Source organism: Haematobia irritans, chromosome 2, assembly GCF_050003625.1.
Source record: "Haematobia irritans isolate KBUSLIRL chromosome 2, ASM5000362v1, whole genome shotgun sequence".
Taxonomy (NCBI): Eukaryota; Metazoa; Arthropoda; class Insecta; order Diptera; family Muscidae; genus Haematobia; species Haematobia irritans.
This window is the reverse complement of record NC_134398.1, coordinates 4,791,921-4,805,791: the sequence shown is the minus strand read 5'-3', so window position 1 is coordinate 4,805,791 and position 13,871 is coordinate 4,791,921. Positions and strand designations below refer to the sequence as shown.

The 13,871-nt window shown below is 31.8% G+C and overlaps 1 protein-coding gene across 5 annotated transcripts in view; it reads right to left on the bottom strand.

Annotated features, from left to right (window-relative positions):
* Tsp (Thrombospondin) overlaps positions 1–13,871 on the bottom strand; it is an 88,721-nt gene that overhangs the window by 36,783 nt on the left and 38,067 nt on the right. For all 5 annotated transcript variants that reach the window (XM_075293185.1, XM_075293186.1, XM_075293183.1 and 2 more), the window contains 2 exons: positions 9,685–9,870; positions 2,916–3,033 (listed from right to left, as the gene is read on the bottom strand). In XM_075293185.1, the coding sequence (XP_075149300.1) occupies positions 2,916–3,033; positions 9,685–9,870 (304 nt within the window). The remainder of the gene's footprint in view (positions 1–2,915; positions 3,034–9,684; positions 9,871–13,871) is intronic.

Here is a 13,871-nt window from a genome sequence, read left to right as displayed (position 1 = left end):
TTTCTGGACAATATTAAACCACATACATCGTAGATGACATGGCAAAAACTGGGGGATCTTAACATGTTTCAAGGGCAAAATTTTATTTTTTGAAAGGTAACATGGTTGTCGCAACGAAAAAATAACATTCTGGTAAAATATATATCTGATTTCGGCAGGCATTTTATGTTTGCCGATAAAATAACATTTTGACGACAAAAATGTTTCATATTCACCATCCCTTGAAATATGTTTGAGGTGATCATATACCTTCACTGCGAGTGGTAAGTTTTACACTGATGGCAAAATAATGTCCGTAGCGAAAGGTGCCAAAGATGTCCGGCCAAAATAACAGGTTGGCCGGTCTGACACATAGATGGCGTCGCTAGTATTAAATGCATATATAGTATGCAACCTTCAAATGATATATAGTACCAACCTTCAAATGATTCGTGTCAAAATTCGACGTCTGTAAGTCAATTAATTTGTGAGATAGAGCGTCTTTTGTGAAGCAGCTTTTGTTATTGTGAAAAAAATGGAAAAAAAGGAATTTCGTGTTTTGATAAAATACTGTTTTCTGAAGGGAAAAAATACGGTGGAAGCAAAAACTTGGCTTGATAATGAGTTTCCGGGCTCTGCCCCAGGGAACTCAACAATAATTGATTGGTATACAAAATTCAAGAGTGGTGAAATGAGCACGGAGGACGGTGAACGCAGTGGACACCCGAAAGAGGTGGTTACCGACGAAAACATCAAAAAAATTCACAAAATGATTTTGAATGACCGTAAAATAAAGTTGATCGAGATAGCAGAGGCCTTAAAGATATCAAAGGAACGTGTTGGTCATATCATTCATCAATATTTGGATATGCGGAAGCTCTGTGCAAAATGGATGCCGCGCGAGCTCACATTTGACCAAAAACAACAACGTGTTGATGATTCTGAGCGGTGTTTGCAGCTGTTAACTCGTAATACACCCGAGTTTTTCCGTCGATATGTGACAATGGATGAAACATGGCTCCATCGCTACACTCCTGAGTCCAATTGGCAGTCGGCTGAGTGGACAGCGACCGGTGAACCGTCTCCGAAGCGTGGAAAGTCCGCTGGCAAAGTAAAGGCTTCTGTTTTTTTGGGATGCGCATGGAATAATTTTTATCGATTATCTTGAGAAGGGAAAAACCATCAACAGTGACTATTATATGGCGTTATTGGAGCGTTTGAAGGTCGAAATCGCCGCAAAACGGCCCCATACGAAGAAGAAAAAAGTGTTGTTCCACCAAGACAACGCACCGTGCCCCAAGTCATTGAGAACGATGGCAAAAATTCATGAATTTGGCTTCGAATTGTTTTCCCACCCACCGTATTCTCCAGATCTGGCCCCAAGCGACATTTTCTTGTTCTCAGACCTCAAAAGGATGCTCGCAGGGAAAAAATTTGGCTGCAATGAAGAGGTGATCGCCGAAACTGAGGCCTATTTTGAGGCAAAACCGAAGGAGTACTACCAAAAAGGTATCAAAAAATTGGAAGGTCGTTATAATCGTTGTATCGCTCGTGAAGGGAACTATGTTGAATAATAAAAACGAATTTTGACAAAAAAAAAATGTGTTTTTCTTTGTTAGACCGGGGACTTATCAGCCAACCTGTTAGTTCATATTTGGTGCAATAAAATTTATTATAAATATAAGAATATGACTAGAACTTCAAAAAAAATTCAATAATATTTCCAAGAAAATCCCCCACTGTATCACGGTGATCATTTTGAAATCACACACGCAGCATGGGAAAGGTTAGGACTCCCCAGGTTCCACAACATTACATTTCTGATGGTGCAATGAAATGTTTTACTGATGGTGCTTATCAAAAATTTAAATTGATTTAATATTTGTAAGGCCACATTTAGAGACATTTTATTAGGCCAAGAGCCATTAATTTATCGAACACTTAAGGAACACGAAAAAAATTAACAAGGGTCCACCATAAAACGAAACAAAGGCTACATACATATAAAAGACACTAAATGCCAGGAACAAACAGAACAAACAATCCCGAAATGAAAAGGCTTTGTGATATAGGAAAGAATGTCACCATCAGCCATCAAAGATCACCTGTTGATCCTTTCTTTATTGTTTTCACATACATACATTGTTTGAACTCTTCAGGAGATTATGGCCACCATTGTTGGTATTTCCATAATATTTTGACTTTTATGGAATTTATGGACCATTTAGATGATACAAACAATGTTTGGTCATTTACTCATGTTTTTGTTTGTTCTGACATCAACCCCCGCCCCTGCATCTTTACTATCATAATGGATACCACAAAAAATCGATCAAGCGAGACAAATGGATTGATCCACTCATTCCTTAGATCTAAGTCCTGGGCGGTTTACTTTGTATCTTTGTACACAATAAGGTTTAAGGTGATTTCCTTTTCATAACTCTAACCATATGCATGGGTTTTGTGATCTGTATTGTCGTCTATTCTGCATTAATTAAATAAACATTATAAAATATGTTATATGATATTTGTTTCAAGAGATTCCTAAATCAAACACTGAGATTTTAAATCGGTAAAGGCATAATAGATTATTTCAGAAAGTCTTATTCTAACATGAAGAGAAATAATTTAGAGCAAAAATACAAAAAAATTTGTTTCCTTAAAATTAATTATTTACAAAATTAACCTTGAAAATAGGGAATTTTTTCTTAGAGTGTACTATGAAATATCACTCTTTTAATAGAACTACAATAATTTTAGCCATTTACTATGTTTTTTTAATGAATCTCTTGATAAAGCTGCTCATTTCTCACTCTGTGACTCTTTGGCAGTCAATAATCATTTTTTTTCTTTTCGTAGCATAAATTGGTGATGATTCCACGAAATGCCATTAATGTGAATACGAGTTACAAGAAATAAATTCAATATTTACTTACATATAACAGGGACGATCGGCACAGGTGATTCCAGGTTTGCATATTTTTCCATCACCTACCATACCCAATGGACAGCGGGCACACCTTGGTCCTGATGCAGAATCGTAGCATTCAACGCCTGATGTGTCATGGTGAGCAGTAACAAACAACAAAGGAACATGGAAAACAAATAAAAATCACGACAAGAAATTAAATAAAGTCAAACCATTTAAATGTCATTCTGAGAGGTATTAAAAATCATTTTCATTATCGTTATGTTTATTCCCATCGTCGGTAAGGATGATAATTTTGCAATGGATACCCTCAGAAAAAAATATGTTTTTGTTTTGATAATAATTTGAGAAATTTAGTAGAGAACAGAGTCTTGAGTCTCGGTTTTAAGAGCTAACTGAAGTTTTGGGGATCAATTTTCATTTCAAAGCTTTTTCTTGGAGGCCAACCATGGTAGTGGTTTTCATGATACAACAAAGTATTTTCTTTAAAATCAAATATATCCGAGTCGACGGCAAACGATTCAAGTTCAATTCAATTCAAGTATCTTTAATAATTTTTATTTGCTATAAATGAAAAATATTTGGCGTCAAACAAACAATTTTCTTGTCTGAATAGTCCAAGTGAGCCTAAAACATAACGGACTGCCACAATACTTAAACTAAGCTAACAATCAGTACTCGCCGTGTGTTTACATATATATTTCAACGGGGTTTACTTTTTTCAACAAAAATATTCCAAATTGTTTTACAACATTTTCTATAAAATAAAATTTTGACAAAATTTTCCATAAAATAAAATTTTGACAACATTTTCCATAAAATAAAATTTTGACAAAATTTTCTATAGAAATAAAATGTTGACAAAATTTTTTATAAAATAAAATTTTGATAAAAAAATTCTATAGAAAACAAACTTTTGACAAATTTTTTTATAAAAAAATTATGACAAAATTTTCTATAAACTAAAATTTTGACAAATTTTGCTATAGAAAGAAAATTTTGACAAAATTTTCTATAGAAAAAAATTTTGAAAAAAAAATCCACAGAAAAGAAAATTCGATAAAATTTTCTATAGAAAAAAATTTTGACAAAATTTTCTATAGAAAAAAAATGACAAAATTTTCTATAGAAAAAAAAATTCGATAAAATTTTTGTAGAAAACAATATTTTGTCAAATTGTTCTATAAAATAAAATTTTGACAAAATTTTCTTTAGAAATTAAATTTTGACAAAATTTTATTTTATAGAAAATTTTGACAAAATTTCCTATAGAAAACAAAAATGTTGACAAAATATTTCATAGAAATAAAATTTTGACAAAATTTTCTATAGAAATAAAATTTTGGCAAAATTTTCTATAGAAATAAAATTTTGACAAAACTTCCTACAGAAATAAAATGTTGACAAAATTTTCTATAGAAAAAAATTTTGACAAAATTTACTATAAATAAAATTTTGAAAATTTTGCTTAGAAATAAAATTTTGACAAAATTTTCTATAGAAATAAAATTTGGAAAAAAAATCTATAAAATAAAATTTTGCAAAATTTTCTATAAAATAAAATTTTGCAAAATTTTCTATAAAATAAAATTTTGAAAATTTTGTTTAGAAATAAAATTTTGACAAAATTTTCTATAGAAATAAAATGTTGACAAAATTTTGTTTAGAAATAGAATTTGGACAAAATTTTCCATAAAAAAAAAATGTTGACAAAATTTTCTATAGAAAAAAAATTTTACAAAATTTTCTATAGAAATAAATGTTGATAAAACTTCTATAGAAATAAATTTTGACAAATTTTCTATAGAAATAAAATTTTGATAAAATGTTCTATAGAAATAAAATTTTGACAAAATTTTCTATAGAAATAAAATTTTGACAAATTTTTCCATAGAAAAAAATTAGAAAAAAAATCGATAAAATTTTCTATAGAAATAGAATTTTGGCAAAAGTTTCTATGGAAATAAAATTTTGACAAAATTTTCTATGGAAATAAAATTTTGACAAAATTTTCTATAGAAATAAAATTTTGACAAAATTTACCATAGAAAAAAAAATAGAAAAAAAAATCGATAAAATTTTCTATAGAAATAAAATTTTGACAAAATTTTCTATAGAAATAAAATTTTGACAAAATTTCCTATAGAAAAAAAATTCGTTAAAATTATCTATAGAAACAAAATTTTGTCAAAATTTTCTATAGAAATAAAATTTTGACAAAATTTTCTATCGAAATAAAATGTTGACAAAATGTTCTATAGAAATAAATTTTGACAAAATTTTCTATAGAAATAAAATGTTGACAAAATTTTCTATAGAAATAAATTTTGACAAAATTTTCTGTACAAATAAAATGTTGACAAAATTTTCTGTAAAAATAAAATGTTGACAAAATTTTCTATAGAAATAAAATTTTGACAAACTTTTCTATAAAATAAAATGTTGAAAAATTTTTCTATATAAAAATAAAATGTTGACAAAATTTTGTTTAGAAATAAAATTTTGTCAAAATTTTATTTTTATATAGAAAATTTTGTCATAAAATTTTGACAAAATCTCCTATAAAAATAAAATTTTGACAAAATTTCCTATAAAAATAAAATTTTGACAACACTTTCTATAAAATAAAAATGTTCAATAGAAAAAAATTGACAAAATTGTCTATAGGAAAAGAATTTGACAAAATTTCTCTAAAAAAATTGACAAAATTTTCTATAAAGTAAAATTTTTAGTAAATTTTCTAAATTGTGATAAATTAGGGGAAAAGTGAATCATATACTAATTGAACTATAACGAATAAGTCGAAAAATAGTGTAGCCACCTCAAAATAATCCCTCCCGGCAGTAATAAGATAATAGAGATACAAAAGTCTTATTTTGGCATTTTGTTTTTTTTTTTTTTTAATTGAGTCAAATCCACTAATCTTTTGACGTTGTTCAAAATTGACTTTTGATAGTTAATAGACCTTTAATGAATCAGTCCAAAAGTATTAATTGAGTTGAAGGGTGATGGGCATAAGCGTAGGAAGGCCTCTGGGGAGGGGGCTTAGATCCCCCCAGAAAAATTTTAGCCCCCCAGAATTTGGAAACCTATTTACGATTTTCCATTTTTATAAAAAAATAAACAAGCCCAGCCAAAAAAGCGTCGCCAAAAAAGTAATGAAAATGATCTTTTTGGATTCGGAAGTGGTGCAAAATTGGCGAAGAAGCGATGAATTTAACATGGGCTTGTCACAGGACGGAAGTCTTCCATTTCCTCAGCTGTTGTGCTGAAGTTGCATCACTTCTTTAGGTGTGATCCGAATTCAATGTTTTGAATGTAAATTAAAAAATTCTGCTATATTTTGTCAAATAATTTATAATTTTTAATGGATTCTAATGCTTGTCGGAAACGTTTGACCTCAAACATTTTCAAAAATTCACAAGTTTTTCAGATTTAGAATTTTTTTCGACAAAATTTAAATTATTTGTACCATTTTATGAATTCTTTCTTCGTTTTTTAAGGTATTTGAAACAAAAAAGTTAAAATTTCCCATTAAAAGTATGAAAAAACCAAGTTATGAAAAATTTAATTAAAAGAACTTCCTGAGTAGTTAAAATAAAGAACATCATTGGGAGTACATCTTCTGGAAGTGCTTTTAAAGTTGCGCCTTTGCAAGAACTTCCAAATTTTTTTGCTGGGATATGTGTGGAACTACTTTTAGTTGCTTTATTATAAATTAATTTTCGAGTTATTTTGATGTCTAATTTTTTTATTCATTTTTATGAAATAAAACATTAATTGAAATATAAATAAATGAAATATAAATTTTTAGCTAGGGGGGCTATAGCCCCCCCCCCCCCCTAGGAAAATTGTCTAGCTACGCTAATGGTGATGGGATTTTACTCTTTTTGAACTGAAAATTTACCAAAAACTCGAGAGTTTTCCAATTTTTAAAAAGTGGTAAAATTTCGCAGATGAAGACGAGATTTTTGAGCTGAGGGATTTGGTGGGGAATTTCCAGAAATTTGGGGATTTTTATGGAAATTTTTCGAAATCGAAATTCTTTTCTTCTAAATCCTTAAAGAAGTACAGCGAATCTTCAAAATAAAAAAAATCCTCCTTTTTATTTCACAAGCATTTATTTGAGGCCAAAGAGCTAATTTACAATTTACTTTGTCAGCCTAAGAATTTTCTTTCGATTGTGAAATTATTTCGTTAGGACTTGGCTCGAAGTGTTAGGAGCCACCGTGGTACAATGGTTAGCATGCCCGCCTTGCATACACAAGGTCGTGGGTTCGGTTCCTGCTTCGACCGAACACCAAAAGTTTTTCAGCGGTGGATTATCCTACCTCAGTAATGCTGGTGACATTTCTGAGGGTTACAAAGCTTCTCTAAGTGGTTTCACTGCAATGTGGAACGCCGGTCGGACTCGGCTATAAAAAGGAGGTCCCTTGTCATTGAGCTTAACATAGAATCGGGCAACACTCAGTGATAAGAGAGAAGTTCACCAATGTGGTATAACAATGGACTGAATAGTCTAAGTGAGCCTGATACATCGGGCTGCCACCTAACCTAACCTAACCTTGGCTCGAAGTGTTGCCCCCTCATAGACGTACGTCACACATTTGGAAAATATATAGAATAGAGTTCATATCGGGGCCAAAAGCACCGTATTAATGGATCACCCAATTTTTTTGTTCTGACTATTTTGAACTAAATTTTGATTCATAAATACCCATGGTGACCGAATTCCCATTTTTATTTCTCGAGCATTCAGAAGACGATTTGCATAAGATAAAAATTCGATAACTCTTTATGTCCATAATCAATTCTGACGAGGACTTGTAACTGATGATATTTTGAATTTCTCTCCTTTTTTTGTGTTTTTTGTGTTATGAAATCTTCACGCAAACAGACATAATAAAAATTGCATATTTTTTAAAATTTTTCAATTATTACGGATTATTTACAGCAGAGCCTATTCCTTTACTTTTTTCAAAAACCTTGTCAACAATTTATTGGCGATTTTTGAGGGGAATTTTAATTTAAATTGGGGATTTTTGGGTACGAAAACGTCCCAATTTTGGGACAAGAGTCAGGAAAATACTGACAACACTGACTGTGATGGAAATTGCTTACTGTCGTTGTTAGGGCAGACCGTTTGTTTATAATGCAACATTGCAGTAAGGGCACCTGTGCCTATCTTACTTAATCTGAAACACACAAATAGATTTCATTCACTGAACATTTTCTACAAAAAGGCTCGATAATGGATTAGAAATCCGCTGTGGATTTATCTCTCATTTTCTTAAAGTTAAGCATAAATTTATGTTTCTAATCCAATATAACTTAAGGTACTATGCGTAATCTAACGTAATCCCTAGAAAAGCGGCTGTTTTTATTCATAAAAAAACTAACACCTATGACATTTTTTACGTCAAATGGCTTATTCTATAATAATTGCTATTCTCCCTAAAATAACCCAAAATTTTCAATTTATTTTACTCCTCTCGCCATGTTTTATTGAGTCATTAATATTATTTTCCACTCCATTAAGGTCATACACATTTTCGTAGGGCCAACTTTTAGTATTTCCTCAATCGTCTTTTAGTTAATAATTAAAATCAATTTTTTTGGTAATCATAAAACGCAATCATTATCATTAATATCTGTCGATTATAGATTCAATATTAAAGCCATTTGAATAGATAAATTGTTTCAAATTCGTTTCTTTTCGTTTTTTTATAGTAGATTCGTGAGTATCTGAAATTTTCTTTATGGGCTTCCCAAAAACACCTCAACTTCTTTTGATCTCTCTCGCTCTCTCGAGGGGGATATGATTCACCTAAAAAACCTCGTTTTTTTATAACTGTTCTTAGAGTGGTTTATCTAATCCATGGAGATTTCTACGCTTGATAATCGATGATAATGAACTATTTGAAAATGCAGATCATAAATCTTCTTTTAATTATAGACTATGATCCCCACACGCGTTTAAACTCTGCATAAATCATCACCATATGCCATTGTTGTCCACAAAGGCAATAAAACCTCATATATTTTCCCCCTGCCTATTCCTCAATATTTTTTAGACGAGGAGGGGGAAAGCATCACATTCCCCAGGCATGCAAATGTATGCCATTGCCGACTAGCGTACCATCTAATAATAATATATCCAATTTTTTAAGTTACCAATAAAAATTTCTTTAGTTGCCACAAACAAGGCAAACGTCAAAGGTGGACAATAGTGAAATAAATTTGAAAAACCCCGAACAGAAACAAAAATTGAGGACAATATTAGGCAATGGACATTGTTGATTCACTGGACACCGTTGGGGAATGGAACACCCCCGCAAAAATGATTGGCTAGTTGTAGTTGGTTGCATGTTACATGTTTACATCATTGAAGCAATAAATTATGACAACAAGAAGCTTTCATAATTATAAGATTATTGCAAAATAAGTCAATTTTATAAAAAAATTAAATAAAAATATTATAACTTTTCGTGTTAGCCTAATATCGAAAAAATCGATTTACGCCTAAATGAATGATTTTTTTTTTATAATTATTATTCGAGCTCTACTCTATGCTTCATAAAGGGCTTAATTTCATAATTCTAATTTTGTTAAATTTTTTTACTCCATTTATACATCTCTACATTTTACAATTAATTTTGAATAAATTATTTCCACTTCCGTTTCTAATATCTCCCCTTTGAACTTAGTTCACTTTTGAGATTAATGCTTTTTGATGGTTGTTGAAAACATCTGTGATGTGGCATATGATTACTCACCTGGATAGCAAGGACTTGAGGTGCGGCATGTGGGGTCAATGTTGTTGTCACCTTTTGGCTCCTTGCAACCGGCACAATTCTCAAGGAGCATGCGCAAATAGGCAATTTCTTGGCGCTGGTGGGCGACATCTTCACGTAGTAGTTTTACCAAAGCCATTAAATCGCTCAGTGATTTTGCGAGGGCGTCTGTAACAAAAAACAAGAAAATAATAAATTATATAAGACATAATACAAATACATACATAGATGAGATGCGAATACAGATGTAGATATTGTTGGTATATGGGACATTCAATGACTAATCATGGAAAAATGTAATGGAAATATGGCTAAAAGTTCGACCTAGAGGCTTCATATGTTTATATTAATAACGTACATAAAAAAAGTTTTTTGGATCTAGAATCGATGTAAGAGAAGCAGAGGGACTTTGAAGAAATCACAACGAAACTGAGATTCTAGGACAGCCAAATACAAAACAAATATAGGCAACACTGGTTTAACAGCTGACGCTCGTTTAGTATATCGTTTCAAACATATTCAATGTGATCTATAATTTAACCATTAATAGACTTACAAACGAACAAGGCTTGCTTATGGAAATGAGTGTTCTGTCCTTGTGCCCTTTCCATATGCGGATTATTATAGCGGATTATGGAAATATTTGTTTTTTTATTATTATCTTCTAAAAACATGCATTTCGTCCCTGTAATGGATAAATTAAAGTTTCAAGAAATATCCAATATCTTAATGCATAAAAAGTACGTTTTAAAATCAAAGTTGGGTCAAATTGACAAGGGTTAAGAAAGTTTATCGCGCGCTTCTTCCATTTTACGGTCAGTTTAATCGAGATACTGGAGCCGAAGCCAAATTTACATTGTTGGACATTAAACCACCAAGACGCTTATGCGCCGTCCAGACTATAGGTTCTTCCGGACGGAATGTCTGGGTTTGTAAAGAATCTTATAGTGTGGCCAATCGCTATGAATTGTCGGCGATGGCTAAATAATCGATAAATTTGTTATCGATCCCATTAACAAGCTGCGGTACTTATAGTCCCAATATCTGGGATATGGTCGACACCAGCATTGTCGTCCGGATAAACTTACAGTCTTAACGGCGCATTACGTAGAATGCGAACTGAAAAAAATATCGCAGCCGTATCGGCCAGTATTAGGCACCGTCCAGACTCTAAATTTTTCCGGACGGAATGTCTGTGTTTGTAAAGAATCTTATAGTGTGGCCGAACGCTAAGAATTGTCGGAGATAAGTAAAATAGCGAACGATACATGTGTTATCGATCCCATTAGCAAGTAGATGTATCAATTATGTCTTCCAACATATCTTATAGTGTGCCCAATATCTGGGATATGGTCGACACAAGCACTGTCGTCCTGTTACTCAATTACGTGGAAAAATATGGCGAAAGGATTTAGGTGTAAAGGTTTTCTAACTACCGCTTGTGCAAGAATTGAATCCAAACGACCTACCGCAACGCAGAATTTTTGGTAAATGGGATCTTGGAAATTTGACCGAAGATCCTCTAAGAATTCTGCTTATTACCTCTCAATTGGTACGTAAATAAGCAAAATTACGAAGTTAAGCCAATGCGTCTCAGAAAAAGTCACAGTTCAGTGCAGATTATGGGTTAGTGGCATAATTGATCCGTACTTCTTCAAAGATGATGCGAATCGTAACGTAAATGTGAATAGTGAGCGCTACCGTGAGTTAACATCCAACTTTTTGCCCAAAACGAAGGAGCTTGACTTTCATGACATATGGTTTCAAAAAGACATTGCCACATGTCACACAGTATGCGTAACAATGGAGTTATTGAGAGGCAAATTTGATTGACGTTTATTTCACGTTCGGGACCGCTCAATTGACCATCTAAATCGTGCAATTTAACGCCTTTATAACATTTCTCATGGGGCTTTGTAAAAGTTTATGTCTATAAAGACAAGCCCGTTTCAATTGAGGCATTAGAAGACAAAATTGAAGCATTTATTGGTGAGGTACCGGCCGAAATGTTGCAAGGAATATGAAAAAATTTGGACTAAGTGGTTGAAACATTTAAGGCGCAGTCGCGATCAACATTTCCATGAAATAATCTTACAAACAATAAATTATATGAACCGTACTATCGACCATATCAAATAAAGAATGCAAGCATTTTTTTTAAATGTATGTTGTTTTTAAAACAAAAACCGTATAGCTCTAAAAAATCACCCTTGATGAGAACTGTATCGAAATGGTAAGTGTATAAAATTTGCTGACATCATCTATTTCAGAATGTGGAGCTACGAGTACATTGGTAGCATTAATTATTGGATTAATTCCAATCCAATTCCACTCATTCCAATTAGACTCATTTTGTTTTATACAATTTTTGAATCTGATGACTGAGTCCCTTATTCGATCTCTCTTAGAATATCCCATATTCATAATCGAAAAACTTCACTTTAAATTTCACGAAGATGTGATATTAAGACTTCTATTGATGAAAAAGTCCGAAATGTAATCTTTACAAACCACAAACTTATATGCTAAAAATCTCCATTGTGCAGTGATAAAAACTCTCGGTGACACATGACAAAGTAGTGGCAAGGCCCCTAAATGCAGTGGCGGCATCTTCTACATATGAAGTAGGTTGAATACGTCATGGATACTAAATAAATAGAAAACATTAATGTTACCGGTATAATAAATATATGTTGGTAGTGGTAGTCGTAACCAACGTCAGCCATAACCAAAACATTTACTACTACCTACTCTCCTAATGCTACTATTCATGTACACATATTTACTCCATTGTTTATTTCTCTATGATTATTTTGATATCCCAGAGAGACATCTGTTATTTTTTTTTTTGTCTTTTTATAGCAGGAAGCGAGGAGACAAGAGAGAGCATATTAACTCCTCATTTGTAACATACGATTGTATTAAGCAACGTTGATTTTGTAAACGAGAGATACAGAGTAACAACATATGAGAGTATCTTGTAAAACAATGTGACAAGATTAAGGCCATGTTTAATAAACAATGTCATAAATAATACAAACATAGGGTGAGTCGGCAGAGATTTTCTATAAATAAAGAAAGTTAGATCTTGAGTTTTGGGAGAGATATTTATTTCATCGCGTTGCCATTGGGTAAACAAAACTATTCACACCGAAACTATATCTTATATTATGGTAGAGGATAGCAAAGTGTATACCCTAAAGAACTATAGTGACAAAAATCTTTAAATATTGTGCAACCTAAATTTTAGGATGCGCAATTTACAAAATATTAAATTTACAAAATATTTAATATTATGAAATTTTAATTAAAAGAAAGTTTTTAATCTTTGCTTCCAACATTTTTTTATTGAATTTGTGACACAAATTTTGGAAATTTGCATCCCTCAGTTAAAGTCGTATGTCTTTCAACTAAGGCAAATTTTTGATATAAAGAAATTGTCCTTAAATTAACTGAAATATTATATCTTTAGATCTAAGATGAAAACGCTACAAATATAGGCTAAGACTTATTTTGAGGATTTAGCATCTTTGGTTTAAAGTTAAACATTTTGTACTTTGAAGTATCCGTTATTATCTGGAATTTTAAACTGGCATCTGTCCATCAATTTGTTGTTCGCATGATAAAAGTTACATTTGGTATACAATCTTGGTACAGCAAAATATTTGTTAAGAGGTAGTTTTGTAGCCCATACTGACAGAATCCATCATTTCAGCTAAGATTTAGATGTAACTCTCATTAATAGATATAGGTAAGAAAACATCCCAATATTAGGAGCAGTTTTATTAGTATCCCTCACAGTAGCTGACACAGCTCGATCCACTCTAATAAACATTCTTCAAACTAAAAACAAAACCCACATTATGGGATAAGTAGCGCTATCGCTCTGGCTATATTTTGGGTTGGTTTCCTATAAGGCTCGTTATTGCTGATTATTGCATTATACTGCTAGCTTCAATGGTAGTGACTATGACCATGGATGTAAATGTGGACGGAATGAAGCTACCAAGATGCTCTTGCTGTGAAGTTTGTTTTCGTTTTTTTGTTGCTGCTTGATTGCAAAGCTAATCTTTAAGTACTATTTAAGCTGATTCATTTCCATTTAAGCCATCTTGCAATACAAAAGCAAATTCATTTACGCACATTCATAAATGTATGTGGCCGCAAAT